This window comes from Pseudorasbora parva, chromosome 10, assembly GCF_024679245.1.
Source record: "Pseudorasbora parva isolate DD20220531a chromosome 10, ASM2467924v1, whole genome shotgun sequence".
Taxonomy (NCBI): Eukaryota; Metazoa; Chordata; class Actinopteri; order Cypriniformes; family Gobionidae; genus Pseudorasbora; species Pseudorasbora parva.
Genome location: NC_090181.1, coordinates 18,231,364 through 18,247,207, shown reverse-complemented (window position 1 = coordinate 18,247,207; position 15,844 = coordinate 18,231,364). Strand labels below are relative to the sequence as shown.

The window sequence follows — 15,844 nt, the reverse complement described above, 5'->3', positions numbered from 1 at the left end:
ATATATATATATATATATATATATATATATATATATATATATATATATATATATATAATGGCTTTATATAGACATCATATTCGCATCAGCGCTAACTTAGTCTTTTGATTTTTAAAGTGAAGCTGTGAGGGATAGACAGATATCTCTTCAGGTTGTACTGTTATTTAATATGTTTTAGAGTTGTTCTGCTGATGAAACTTTACAACAATATATTTCCAAGAAATGTCAGTAGACAGCATGAGCTGTGGAAAATTATAAGTGATCTAAGAGTTTTATGTAGCTCTTTACTCTGAATGGCATTGAAAACAATAAGTATATCTCTCATGGCCATTGTGCTGCTCTGAAAAAGGTTTATAAAAGAAGAAAAAAACTGAATAAAAGAAAACTAGGTAGTTTTGCATAATCTTTTATTATGAGGAGGGAAAAAATGCAGAAATAACAGAATTAAACAAAAAATGCTAATTTTATAAAGAGGACTCCCTACAGACCCTCATGGCCATTTGTCAAAGTCTCTTAAAATATCAGATAATTTCACCTTTTAGGACATGGTTGTACTAAAAAAAAAACTAAAAAAATATTGTAGTGCAACCTGAACCGTATGTAATTTTTAAAAAAATTGAAAATGTTAATAAAAGTGCCCTAGAATGAGTTGAAACAGTATTTTAAATTGTTCTCTGATATCTACATAGAGGGCATGTTTCTTATTTAAGGGCAAAAATTCTCCAGATACGGTTTTACAGGTCCATTTACAACCCTAGAAATTTTCCCTAGAATGAAATTGTCTGTTTTTGCCTTATGTGTCATGAATAATAATGTTGAGCTCTGCTCTGATTGGCTCATTCCAGTAGCTCAAACAAGTGCAGTTATTCAACAAACACGATTGCAAACAGCACAAGTGGCTCATGAGTCCTGACAGAACACATGATACTTGCTGAAATGCAGCTTACTTGTTTATTGGTGTTTTCAGATCATCAGAGAGAGAGAGAGAGACAGAGAGAGAGACACAGAGAGAGAGAGACACAGAGAGAGAGAGACACAGAGAGAGAGAGACACAGAGAGAGAGAGACACAGAGAGAGAGAGACACAGAGAGAGAGAGACACAGAGAGAGAGAAACACAGCGAGAGAGAGACACAGACAGAGACAGAGAGAGAGAGACAGAGAGAGAGAGACAGAGAGAGAGAGAGAGAGAGACAGAGAGAGAGAGAGAGACAGAGAGAGCGCGTGCACATGGTTGCCAGATTGCACACGTTTAAGTAAAACACTGGAAAGAATACATGCTCAGTTTGCCGAAAAGTTTTTATTTTTTAAACTACTTTGTATTCTTGTCTTTTTTCATCAACAATATTGCATGTTTATATAGTCACAATAATCGTTTAGGGGCGTTTGTCTCATCTCGTCTTGTCTTAGTAATGGAAAAAAAGGTTGTCCATTAATATTTTTCATTATATTTTCGTTAACGAAATTGACCCTAGTCAGAGCAAACTAACAACTTTTAATTCAATTGGTGCTGTATCTGTTTATAGATAAACATCAACCATACCTGTTGACAGTTATGTCCTCTGAGAAGGCTACTCAATTCATCTTCACAATTCCTGCAGAACTTCTGTTGATTCGATGCAGGTCCACGTTAATACCGCCTGGCCTTGAACATGGGCTGGTTATATGCAAATTTGGGGAGGCATAAATATTAATGATCCTGACTATTACATCACAGTCAGTGTTATGTTGGGATTCGTTTTCAGTGCTCTTTTTCTTCAGAATTTACATATGAAGAAGGAAACAATGGTGTTTGAGGCTAGTTCTATGTACAGAATTCTTATTATTCAACTATGCCAAGGTAAATACAGATTTCCATTCTAGGGCACCTTTAAGCTTTTCAAATCCAACATAAATGCCGCAATATCATGACAAGGCATTTCAAGATTTTTCCATTATCTTAGTCTCTTGTTGATTCTGATATATTTTGACCTAATTTGTCAACAAGGGAATGGGTTATTAGCAACTACGAAAGAAACATTTAGAATTCTGTGCTGTCTAGACATAGCATAAGAAACGTTTTAAGATGACTATTAAAAATTCTGGTCTCAGGTGGCTGCATTTTGAAGAACCAGTCCAGTCAGACTCTTGAATACTGTGCTGAGCTACTCGGCTTGGACCAGGACGACCTGAGAGTCAGCCTCACCACCAGGGTCATGCTCACCACTGCAGGGGGCGCCAAAGGCACAGTCATCAAGTGAGTGACCCCATATGTGTACCCTAACATCTGCTCAGCCTGTTTTGTCCCTTTTCCCCCATTTTGATAATCAAAAAAAAAGAAAGAAAACAGGCTGCCCCCAAATCAAAAGTCACCACAGAGCCCTGCTTGGTGTTTGCCACACTCTCCTTACATCTCAATCTCCCAGCGAAACGTCTTCTAGTATTACATTTCATCATTTCTCCCCATTCAAATAACTGATAAATGAATCTACCGGTGGCCCGCTCACAGACGAAAGGAGAGCTGGAAATAGCTAATCGCAGCTTTTCCATTAGAGATATGGTCAGTATAATCAAATGTGGCATAGACTAAATTGCCTGAGGGGCCGTAATAGTCTAGTTGCCATCGAAAGTCTTCAGCATTTAAACGAATGTGCTTTTTTTTTTATTGATCGCGTAAGAGAAGAGGCCTTGCATGACCAGGCTGAGGTATCAAGAAGCTTTTTCCACACTACTACTTCTCCTAACAGTCAAAGATAAGACTCAGGTTTGCAAGTTTGTGAAATAAAAGCCCCGTTCTTCTCAGCTTTCAACATGTAAAACCCACAGTCCAATTACTGCACACACCGATTGTCAAAGGGGAGAGGAATTGGAAAAACTCGATTGCCTCGATTGAATCACATGCTCCATTCTCCGTTGCCAAGGTGGGGTTTTATATTCTGTGGTGTCTGAATAATACGGCAGTGCTCGGTGGATTAATATTTAACCAAGCACAGATGCTGGACTGGGAGTGTTTGCACTGCATGAATAATGGATGTTTGTCTGAGGGAGTGGCCTGGGGTCTTTTAGGTATGATGAGAATCAAAGTCGCAGGAGGTTTCACTGCCCTCCTCATTTGACTGCGAACAGATGCACAACCACGTACATATGCAATATGCGTTTTTTTGGAAAATTATTGAGACCATATTCAAACAAGGCTACAGTGACCCTTGCAATTGGACACTGGAGAGGGCAGCGGCTTGAACCTGAGAGAGCTTCATTTCAGAGCCGCATTGTGATTTTTAAAAAATCTGTTAAATGCAACAAAGCAGGTGACATTGAGATGGAAGAGTGCAGCAGCCTCTCGACTCGCACGCTACAGAGGGAATACACTAATAGCGTAAAAGCGAGTTAATGAAAAGCAATTTCGCAGACTCGAGATCATAGAGATTATTGTGAGCCAAGACCAGCTTTTATTAACTGCGCAGGCAATAAGAGTCACACAGCAGGTATTCCCACAGCGGGACAGCATCTTCAAGAGTGAAATAAGGTTTTATCACCTAGTTCTGAAGTTTCAGATGGTTGCCGGTATCCGTACGCCTCCTGAGGATAGTGGGGAGCCACTGTGGCTTGTGATTATGAGCTGCTTTGCTTTAACAGGCATGTATTATTGAGATTTATTGTGTTTTCATGTAATATCGCTTGGCTGTTGCATCTAAAGCCCTTTAAGCTACACCGGGATTTCAAGTGCTGTTTGTTTTACGTATACATTTATCAAAGTTTCCACTGCAAAGTAAGTTTGATTTGATCCTTTTCTCTGCACTGCTTTTAGTTTAATTATGTAATTAATCTTCTAGAGGACCAATTAGTCGTGTTTTTTTATCAACTTGATGATATACACTTGATGCTGGAATAAAGTTTTTTTTGCATTAAAAGAAGTTTGGGCCTTTTACACCCAGTTATTTGCATTCTATAAAACATTTCCTTTGCATAGTCTTAAGATTTTTTTTGGAAACAAGAAAAAAAAAAACCTTTAGCTCTCAGAAAAGCAGAAAATTGCCTTTGTCCCTATGAATACAAGCAAAGGCACAACCCCCTTTCACTTTACCAAACTCTTTCTCTTACATACATTTTTGTTATTAAATCTTAATTATATTAGTTTGTACTTTATTTGACCCGACAATAATGCTCTTCGACAGTTATACAGAGGAGATTTTCAGCAGCCTTGAGCATCTGCAATCATAATGGAATATGGGGGGAAAATGGATTAAATTTTGACTCAAATTATTCCTCATTGGCATTGCTTTCCCCTAAAATATTTTTACATATTTTGCTTGGAGTGCTAAAACAGTTTTCTTACTATCTTAAGAGTGCAAAGCTGGACAGAGTAAAACAGAATAGACATGTATTGATGAGGTGGCATTAGAAGAAGCCCTGGCCCAGATTTTGACTCCTCCTGTCCCACTTTGCTCCTCTCCAGGGTGCCTCTGAAGGTGGAACAGGCCAACAATGCCCGCGATGCTCTCGCCAAAGCCGTTTACAGCCGACTCTTTGATCATGTGGTCAAACGGGTCAACCAGTGCTTTCCCTTTGATACGTCCTCCAACTTCATCGGCGTGCTGGACATCGCTGGCTTTGGTGAGCTTGTGAGATAGCCGTAATGGACAGGTCACATTGTCTTACACCTGAATCTCCTGGTTTACCTGTTCTCAGTGGCTTTTAAATGTTCAATTATATCAACCTGAGAAATTATGCATCTGAGAAATGAGACAACCTAGCCTTCAATACAGTCAGCTTCAAACCTTTAAGACTATTTGCGAAACAACATATTTAAGTATTATTAATTTTGATTGGGACCTGAAGTGAAGAATCTTATACGGTATATTTCTTGTTCATTTTATGTTGTTCATTAAAATAGTTTAAATTACGGTAGATTGTGATTCCCAGATTTTCAGTGTTGTCTCAGACTTTTGGACCCTACTGTATGTAACGACAGCGCTCTTTCTGAACTATTTTGACTAGCTTTAAAGCACTTGGAACAATCTTGGTTAAATATAAATTATTTTAAATAATTTATCAAAACTTTGTAAAAAAAAAGAAAAAAAAAAGAAGACATTTCAAAGAAATTCACTTTTAAATATAAGAGATGATAATGATATGTAAAAAAAATATGATTAATTGGAACTGCATTTCTTAATTTTCATTAGTTTATTAGTTTCATCAAGTCAGTTAAGCAAAGTGTTAGGTGTAATGCATTATTAAAAGTAATTAATTACTGTCATTTGAGGACTTTTACATTGAAAAGTAAGGGATTACTCCAAATTTTTCGGATACTTATGATTTTTGTTGATTCCTTGCATTAAATACTGTATGGACTACAGAACAATGGAGCAAAGAACTACTGTATTTAACATCAAAATGTAATTTCTAATCTTAAAATGTATGTTTTTAATATAACCTCTATAACTGCTTTGGTAAGTTCAAGAACAATTTGTGCAATTTTATGTTACTTATATTACTTATTTGAATGAATAGAATGAAGAGCCTTTGAAATAGTCCTTGTATTGTTCAACTGGTCAAAGCTGATTTGGGATTTGGAAAGTAATTAGTAATGCATACTTTTTAGAGAGAGTAGTTAGTACAGTAATCTAAATATTTTTTTAAAGATGTAATTAGTAGCTTGCAATTAAGTATTTGTTTAGAGTAACTTACCCTATACTGGCTAAGCATGCAATACAAAAGACATCTATGGAGAATACATGTATCCATTTTAAGTGCATAGCTGTCATTTTTTGTTTTTTTATAAACTGGAATTATTTCCCATGGTAACATATGCTGTCTGTCAATAGAGTTAATGTTAAACCTTAACAATAAGCATAGCATGGAATATGACTGATTGAATATATAGAGGATGTAGTGATTCACTAGCTATTAGCTTGTCTTATGCAGAAATAAGTTTGGGAATATGAAGTAGGATTAACGGTAATTGGTTCTCGCTAACAGTGTCTCTGTAATAGTGTAACTGTTAAATGCCTTTAGAGACATACCTAATGCATGAATCATAAAATGTTTTTTTTTTTGTATTCCTGTTCAGAGTATTTCGAGCACAACAGCTTCGAGCAGTTCTGCATCAACTATTGTAATGAAAAGCTGCAGCAGTTTTTTAATGAACGCATACTGAAAGAGGTGAGTCATGAATGTTATTGGGATTTTTTTAGTATCGATCAGTGACTCATAACTATGGCCTCCTTTAAACTGATACGAAGCTTTTTCATCTGTATTATTCTTTCTTTGTAACACAACTCTTCCGATTTAACAATTACAGTTTAACTTCTTATGAGATGCTCTTGTTCCAGCAGATTAAGTTAACCATGTTCCCAATTTCAGCAAAAACCGATGCACGTTTATCTTGTTGTTGTTTTTTCTTCCCAGGAGCAAGAGCTGTATCAGAAAGAAGGCCTGGGAGTGAATGAAGTTCATTATGTTGATAATCAGGATTGCATAGGTCAGTGTCCCTTTGGCACTGCATATTAATGACCTTCCTCCATTCCAGTCATTTCTGGATGCACCCTGGCCCATAGACAGAAACTTAAATGTCCTCCACACACGGAAATGCTAGGGGTTTCTAAATCCAAAATGTGTTACAGTGCAAATGTAATTTCTTCTCAGATTATGTCCTTCAAATGTCAACAAACTGTTCCAGATGACAACATAGTTATTCGTAAACATTGCCATGTCTGTTGCTCTCTGGAGAAAACATGCCGAAGATTAATATTCCAGTAGAAATGCATGCTGGGGGCCTGAGATAACACTGGAATGAATCCTAGGAGGGACCTCTCTCACTCTTGAACCCACCGGAGAGGTTTCAGGGGATAAGATGAAGAGGTCACACTGTTTTAGTTTTTTGTTGCCTGCTCTAAAAGTGATCACTCGACCTAAGTCTTCCAGTCAGATAGAGAAAGTCACTGAATGCAAATACCATCACCAGACCGAAGTCTGCTGTCTAGAGGTATCAGAGCCGATGCCTTTCATCTTTTTAATCGACCTGTATTTGAACCCCTAACGATTATCGAAGATCGACCTCCTATGCATTGCAAAAGGTACAACGTCTGTTTTTTTTGGTGCCCTAGCTATCAAAGCTCAACAGCTTGTGTGAGTTTGTACAGTTTGCAGGTGGCTTAACATAACATCTCACCTCTGATGTGGTGTCTGTAGTGAAAAAGTAGGAACACATAACCTGCATCACAGATGTCCCTTCTGTTCAGTGGGGAAAGACTTGCTTTTCTTTCACCAGCTCCGCTTTTCCTAATTCTCCTGATGGGGATGCAACACATGTCCTTGTGACTTCCAAATGGACATGCAGGTCCTCTCCCTGCTTGTCTCCACATCAATCACCTTATATTTATACTCTGGTGTCTGCTCATGCAAATACATGACTGTGCGTCCGCGCCTCTCTCACCTGTGCACGTCTCAGATGAATTATGCATATGACGGATACCTTCGCACTGATTATCAGAAAGGTCCATTTGTGCCCACCGACTTTGCATTCGTCCATTAAACTGGCTGAGTCCTACTTCACTTTGGATAATACGTTCTGCAGGGGGATTGAATATATTAATTCACTATTCACCTCATATTCGTTTGCATGAAAAGTTTATTTCGTCAGTCCAGAACTTGTCTCTGTGACTTTGCTTTGCAGATCTGGTTGAGGCAAAGCTGGTGGGTGTCTTGGATATTCTGGATGAGGAGAACCGTCTTCCCCAGCCCAGTGATCAGCACTTTGCAGAGACAGTTCACAGCAAACACAAAGATCACTTCCGTCTCACTGTAAGCTATGTTTGGGTTTTTTCCAACAGCCAAGTCTATCTATAGCAAAGAAAAGCTGGCAAGTCTGCAGGATATTTTTGTACTCCATCTCAGTTATATATTAAAAAAATATCCTTCTGAACACCAAATAAATGTTCACTTTCTGCATTTTGTTTGGGCCTTCGGTGTCATCCGGAAGTTATCTTAAAGGATTGGTAAATAGTTTAATATTTAGTGGAAGATTGAGTAAGATGAGACTGAAAATAATGGCATGTGTTCATTAAATCATATAGTGTTATTTAATGTATAAAATAAAATAATAATGTATATTTTTGTCTGCATGGGATTCATTTGATCTGTCGTTATTCATCTAAAGTGCCAAAATGCATACATCAATTTAGAGGTACCTATCATACACTCAGCACAGTGCGGCGCCATGCGCGACAAAGTGTTTTTTGCTAGTTTCAGCCCATCGCAGCTATCATTTTCACGTCCTGCACCACATTGTTTTAATAGTGAATGCTCTCGTGCCCATTTGTGCGTTCATGCTGGTCAAAAAACGAGGTGTGTTCAGGTGCATTGTTGGCGTGCTGCTATTTTGAGGCAACTGAAAATTACTGCACCATTGACCAACTGAAACCTGGTCTAAAGTCAATGGCGCACTATTATTTTTTGTTATTTAAAGAACACGTTAGTAATATGTGCCTATAGGCTGGTCCACAACGAGTGAGACTACCGTAATTGGTTTATTACATGTTATGCCCAAAACACATGCATTACTCAATAATAAACTGGACAACCCTTTTAGACCATGGCTTTGAAAAAAGAAATCATAATCAAACAGTAAAGTAATTGACATTTTTTGACCTAGGTAGGGAGTCAGTTTACTATAGTGGGAAAAGATGGCCCTTTTTCAATTTTGTGTTACAAGAATTCCGTTAGCAATTATTGCTAATTTCCCTGAACAATATATTATATATACTATCTGCTAACATAATTTCAAAATATGTTACAATTTAGCTGTAAAAATGAATTATGTTCTTAAGGGGGAAATGTTTTTCCTCATCTTACTATATGTTTCTACATGGCTTATTACAGCAAACATGCTTTTTTGTACTTTTTTGTCCTTTAATAAAGTAAACAAAATAAAAAAACAACAACAGATATACATACGCTTTTTTGGGACATTATATTATAATAGACTTCTGAGATTTGGGAGTGATTAATGTGCTTTGTGAAAATATGTCACAATGCATAATTAGGCTCCTTTTTCTTAATGTAAAATATTATTTATTTCATTTATATTTTGATATATGGCATGCCATTTAAATATGACCTGGGCATTTTGTGACAGTTATTATATGATTTACTCTGACATTCTGTCAATGTCAAGACCCAAATATTAAGGCATGAAGTCATAAAGTCACTCAGCTGCAAAGATGGATTCTGTGTGGGCTGTCTTTTCAGGTGCCCAGGAAGTCAAAGCTTACAGTCCACAGGAATTTGAGAGATGATGAAGGTTTCATTGTAAGACATTTCGCTGGTGCTGTGTGCTATGAGACTGTAAGTCCCCTATTCACTCAGTTCATTCTAAATTCAATTAAACTAAACTCAAAATACAATTTATGTATTGTAGCCATTGTGTTGTTTTAGTTCTGTAACGTGAGAGTCTTTATCATAGGTTAATTAATTTCTTCCACACTGTAAAAACAATCAGGGACTTGGGGGAATCCCTTTGGTAGAGTTGTTGGATTTTTTTTTGTGTGGTTGACTTTGTATTTATTTCTATGCCCTGTGGATTTTGCGTATGTGTGTGAGCAGACCCAGTTTGTGGAGAAGAATAATGACGCCCTCCACATGTCTTTGGAGAGCCTGGTGTGTGAGTCGAAGGACAAGTTTGTCCGAGATCTCTTTGAGAACAACTCCAACTCCAAGGACTCAAAGCAGAAGGCTGGCAAACTCAGCTTTATCAGTGTGGGAAACAAATTCAAGGTGAATCTACCCTTTAACTTTGAACTATATTCTCCTAAAAGCCAGAAAACACATATTGTCAAAGGCATTAATATGTCTGAATATATGACAAAATGATCTAAGCCCTCAAGGCTACAATCTTTTCTCAGATTAGGAGTTTCTCAAGGTTTTGTCTTTGGACCGCTGTACATCTTTGCCGCTAGATATTTCACTGTTTTCTTTGTGTTCCTCTTGGTGGTTGTAGGTTTTAAAAGCTTTTGTGAGAGACATACCTGGTGATCTAATTCCTTTGCTTGTAACTTTTGCCCTTTCTCCATCCTCCTTTCTTAGACCTTCTCCTGCTTCTTCAACCTTTCCCTGTGAAAAGTTCTGTTGCTGAAATAAATGTAGAAAGAGAGAAACAAACTGAAGCTTTTGTAGGGTAAGCCTGGCTGAAATATTCAGTGCTGGCACCACAACCTCATGAACAAATGTTGATATTTACTTTCTCCTACCTTACCCTTCAACCTCTTTCACCCACTTGATCCATTACCTTGTCCTTGTGTGAATGTGGCTGCCACAGTTTTAGTCTCTGCTGTAGTTGTTTGAAATCCATACTGTAAGAAAACCCTCACTGTAAACACATCACCATGTCATTGTCACCATCATGATTTATTGAACTTGGTATTGATCAGCAGAATAATACATGTCTATGACTTCCTGTCTAAATGTGTGATAGCATTTGCATGGCAGCATAATACTACCACGGTGTAAAATGATTCTATATACAGACACAAATGCTCTTAAAGGGGGGGGGGGGGGGGGGTGAAACACTCAGTTTCAGTCAATCTCATGTCAATCTTGAGTACCTATAGAGTAGTATTGCATCCTTCATATCTCCGAAAAGTCTTTAGTTTTATCATATTTATAAAAGAAATATAGGCTGTACCGAGTCTTTCCGGAAAAAACCGAGCACCTGGAGGCGTATCGTGTGGGCGGAGCTAAACAATGACGATCGCGAACAAAGCGGTGACGTCCTCAAGCGTGGAGAAACCCATCGCTATCTCGGCTAATACAGATAATGATCCACAATCAAATCTGAGGCAGAAATAAATTGAACAGGAGAAACAGCAACATCAGGACGATCGTCTCTGTGATATGTACTGTATTTAGTGGCCTGTCAACATTTGTGTGTCTTTACTCGCAGTGTATGAGGACATGATTTGGTTTATGGACTATTGTATGTGACTAACGTTAGACCTTAGAAGTAGCAAGCAAAACGGTTTTGCACGTCAGAGTCAGACTAGTGTAACGTTATACAGAACAACAATGGAGTAACCGTTAGCGCATTTGAATGACGAAGCACACGATCGTGTCGTTTACTGATGTTTACTCACGCGGCGAGCCAATAGCAGAGACATTTGAAGCAGATTTACTCACCGGCTGCTTCCAAAGCAGGACCGAACCTTTATCGCTGGGACCGCTCCGTCAAAAACACACTTCTTTGGTATGATTTGGTGAAGTCCTGTGACAGCAGTGGCGTGGAAATACACTTTGAGACGTGACTGAAGCGATGCTTTGAAGCTTCCCGTCATTTCTGCGTTCAAATCGGTTCAAATGTAGCGCTGCCTTCCCGGAATGCTGTGCTGAAGCGTTGAAGTCGCTCGACGTCACCCATAGGAATAAAGTGGAGCGCGGCGCGCGACATAAGTCTTCACGGAGGACTGGATCTGCACCTGAGAGACTGTTTACGGCGTGCATTTCCTCTCTCTCGCTCTAGTCACGCGCGCGCACCCTACCGGGAGAAGAGCCCGTACGGCCCATACAAGGACCTTCCGTTCTATTAACGTCAAGTCGACCCATACTCGAAAAAAACTCTCTGAAACTTGTGAGAAACCGGAAGGAGTATTTTTAACACAGAAATACTCTATCAAACGTCCAACATTAGTTTTTGAAACTTGGTCTATGTTTAGGATGGGAATCTAAGTCTTTAACAGTGTAAAAAGCTCAGTATGCATGAAACAGCATTTCACCCCCCCTTTAATTAAAATGTACAGGATTCACTCTCACATTTTCTTTTCTGATCAAATTTCATAGACCCAACTGAACCTTCTACTTGAAAAGCTTCGCAGTACAGTGAGTAATGCATTTAATGTTATTCATTGGTTATTCATTATTTAAAAAATGTTAGCCACTTGTTTTGCTTATTTCTGAGTGTGTCTAATGCATGCCACAAACCAGGAGGCACAGCAAAGAATGCAATATAACAATTGCTGATTTATGGCACTGGTAAATGGCACATTAAAGCAGCAAAAAAAGGGGTTGTTTACTTCACATGACTGTATATTCCTTGTCTAAATTGGCCAGAATAGGCTGTATGGACTTTCACAGACTGTGATGCAAAAAAAAAAAACTGCTGTGAGTTTCTAACAATAGTAGAAACTAAAATATTTGTTATGGACTCCCATTTATACTACTGTTCAAAAGCTAATTTTATTTATTAAGCAAGGATGCAGTAATTTGTTTTAAAATAAAAGGAAATACATTCATACTGTTACAAAAGATGTATACGCTATTTCAAATAAATACTATTCTTTTGAACTTTCGTCATCAAATAATCCTGAAAAAAGTGCTTCACAGTTTCCACAAAAACACATTTTTTGAAAAATGTGACACTGAAGAAATTCATATTAAAACTGTAATTCATTCTTAAAACAGAACAGATATTTTAAATTGTTATATTTCACATTATTACTGCTGTTTACTGTATTTGTTATTTCAAAAATGCACAGTTGGTGAGCATAAGATCAAAAATTCCAACCCCAAACCTTTCAATGTGTACCTCTAAAAAAGGTTTACCGTGCTATCGTTTATTTCTGTTCCAATCCTAGATATGTGACCAGACCATATGGCCTTCTTGTCATGCTTAGTGATAAATACAATATTGTTTGTTCTCTGTTAAAATTTAATAACTTCTCATGTGTATGCATTGTAAAGGGCTCTAGTTTCATCCGTTGTGTGAAGCCTAATCTGAAGATGGTGAGCCACCAGTTTGAAGGAGCTCAGATTTTGTCTCAGCTGCAGTGCTCGGGTATGTATATGATTATATAGGTGTTTTTTTCACTTTCCAATTCATCTTGCAGCACTTGTGGTAATGCTTCAAATATTTCAATTTAAGAAAACCCATCACACACAGCATACACAGCAATCATCAGTTGGAAGCGTTCTTTTTTTATCTTTTTCTTTTTCTTTTTTTTAAACAAATCCCGGGGTTGCCTATGGAGCGGCCATATTAAATGTGAGCTCCACTGATTTTTCATTATCTTTTGGAGGTGGCGTTACCACACAAGTGTTTTGAAGGTTTTTGTTATTGTATTAAATCGGCTGTTGACAAAGTTTTAGAAATAAACTTTCTGGCAAGAGACAGAAGAGTATATCGTAAAACTTTCTATGAAGCCTGTAATCATAATGCATTTTAAGTGTATTCTTAATGCATTACAACCTTAAAACTTATAATATGTTGTATCATCTGATAAATAATCATAACAACAGTTACAATACATTATAATACTTACCTATTTGTGGTTATAACTTTTAAAGTACAATGCATTATAACACTAGATGAAGCCTACTTTTATAAACATATAAAGATATTCTTAATTCATTATAATACATACTTAACCATATAATGTGCTGTATAATCTCATGAATAATCCTAACAACAGTAATAATACTGTACAAATTGTGATTCAAATTTCAATATTTTTCTCAGAATACAACATCGATGATATATCAAATGATTAAACTGAGAAAATTTATAATTTTAAGGGGGAAATAAGTTGATTTTAAATTTCATGGCATCAACACATCTTAAAAAAGTTGGTACAAGGCCACTGTGTGGCATCCCCTCTTCTTTTTATAAACGTCTGGGGACTGAGGAGACAAGTTGCTCAAGTTTAGGAATAGGAATGTTGTCTTATTCTTGCCTAATACAGGCTTCTAGTTGCTCAACTGTCTTAGATCTTCTTTGTCACATCTTCCTCTTTATGATGCACCAAATGTTTTCAGATTTGCACCAAATCTGTGCTTCTGGATCATGTTTAGATATAGCTTCTTTTTTGACCTATAGAGTTTTAGCCTGCAACAGCGAATGGCACGGTGGATTGTGTTGACCGTTTTCTAGAAGTATTCCTAGAAGCAGTCTGAATGTTGTGATTTCCATTACAGTAGTATTCCTGTATGTGATGCAGTGCCATCTAAAGACCCTAAGATCACGGGCATCCAGTATGGTTTTCCGGCCTTGACCCTTACGCACAGAAATTGTTCCAGATTCTCTGAATCTTTGGATGATATTATGCAATTTAGATGATGATAACTTCAAACTCTTCACATTTTTTCTCGGAGAAACTCCTTTTCTGATATTGCTCTACTATTTTTTGCCACTGCATTGGGGGAATTGATAATCCTCTGCCCATCTTGACTTCTGAGAGACTCAAAAAGTTACAATTGGTCCTCCAGCTGTTCCTTATATGTACATATTACTTTTCTGGCATCATATTGCTACCTGTGCCAACTTTTTTGGAATGTGTAGCTCTCATAAATCCAAAATGAGCCCATATTTGGCATGACATTACAAATGTCTTACTTTCAACATTTGATATGTTATCTATATTCTATTGTGAATAAATGTATGAGATTTGTAAATTATTGCATTCCTTTTTTTATTCACAATTTGTACAGTGTCCCAACTTTTTTGCAATTGGGTTTGTATTAAGAGTATGATGATTTATAACTCGCAATCGACATGATTTTAAACCATTTAAGTTATAATGGATTAAATATCCCATAGTTTCATATCTTTTATGTCCCATGTCTCATATCTTGACATGTTTACTTAAAAACTGCAAAGTATCATTCTACTTCTACTTTTGCAAAGTAAAAAAAACAAACAAACAAAAAAAAAACCATATATAAAGTTGTCATCAGTCATTTGTAACTGTTGTTATGAATATTTATCAGATGATACAACATAGTATAGGGTTGTTTATAAGGCATTATTCTTGTATTATAATGCATTATAAATAGAGGCTTCATAGAGAGTGTTATCGAGTAGGTATATATCTTAGAAGCTGCACTAAAATGTCGTTTAGCCAAATAGTGTGATACCTTTATTGACTAGTTGTGGATCACATGAGGTACATTTTGACTCATGAACTTGTCAGCTATTTGCCTACTAGCAAGCAAGTAAGTACTTGTGTCTAGGTTTATTCTGCTCAGTCTGGGAATTTTGTTGACAAAGGCAAGCACACAGTGTTCAGGTACCGGTTGACTGCACATTACTAAGAATAAGATGTTGAATCTTCCTTGTAAACTTGGTTCATGCTTCAGCTCTAGGGCTACATTATCTGTACTTCTCTTCTCCTCTCAGGCATGGTATCAGTGCTGGACCTGATGCAGGGTGGCTTCCCTTCCCGAGCTCCGTTTCATGAGCTTTACAACATGTACAAGCAGTACATGCCCAACAAGCTCACAAGGCTTGATCCGCGACTCTTTTGCAAAGTAAAGCTCTATTGTTTATTTAGCATCTCATTCTATTCTGATTGTGATTCATCTGATATGCTTGTGTTGGTAATTAGGATTAGTATGATAGATGAAGACTATATGACCTTTCATATCCTTTTTTTCTTTTTAAAGCACGTACAGAGTAATCCCTCATTGATTTCCATGATAAATTATAGTGGTTTATCATCAGTAGTATTTTGCATTTTAATCATACACACACAGTTAAATGTAAAATGTTTACTTCATCATAATTTTTTTTACATACCCTGAAACATAATAGCGTAAGCACTGGCCCGAGACCGTAATGCCATTCTTGTTGATCTCTGAAAGCCATTTAATAAAGTATGCGTTCCACTGTCTGATTGTATTGTCTCCTTCCGCAGGCTCTGTTTAAAGCACTGGGCCTCAACGAGAACGATTACAAGTTTGGCTTGACCAGGGTTTTTTTCCGTCCCGGGAAGGTGATAATTTCTCACAGTATTTCTCATGAGCATTAGAATAATACAAGACCATTAAAACCGCTATCCTGTTTCATTAAGCTGGCCCACATGGGCACCTCGTAAACCAGAATGC

General features: G+C 37.3%; 1 protein-coding gene across 2 annotated transcripts in view; it reads left to right on the top strand.

Annotated features, from left to right (window-relative positions):
- myo6b (myosin VIb) overlaps positions 1–15,844 on the top strand; it is a 71,318-nt gene that overhangs the window by 30,833 nt on the left and 24,641 nt on the right. The window contains exons 12-22 of one of the 2 annotated variants that reach the window (XM_067455369.1): positions 2,090–2,234; positions 4,434–4,591; positions 6,048–6,139; positions 6,386–6,458; positions 7,653–7,780; positions 9,227–9,322; positions 9,581–9,751; positions 11,807–11,845; positions 12,707–12,800; positions 15,138–15,268; positions 15,655–15,732. In XM_067455369.1, coding sequence (XP_067311470.1) covers positions 2,090–2,234; positions 4,434–4,591; positions 6,048–6,139; positions 6,386–6,458; positions 7,653–7,780; positions 9,227–9,322; positions 9,581–9,751; positions 11,807–11,845; positions 12,707–12,800; positions 15,138–15,268; positions 15,655–15,732 — 1,205 coding nt within the window. Of the gene's footprint in view, positions 1–2,089; positions 2,235–4,433; positions 4,592–6,047; positions 6,140–6,385; positions 6,459–7,652; positions 7,781–9,226; positions 9,323–9,580; positions 9,752–10,060; positions 10,152–11,806; positions 11,847–12,706; positions 12,801–15,137; positions 15,269–15,654; positions 15,733–15,844 lie in introns of those variants that run through there. The other variant, XR_010908034.1, reaches the window with a different exon arrangement.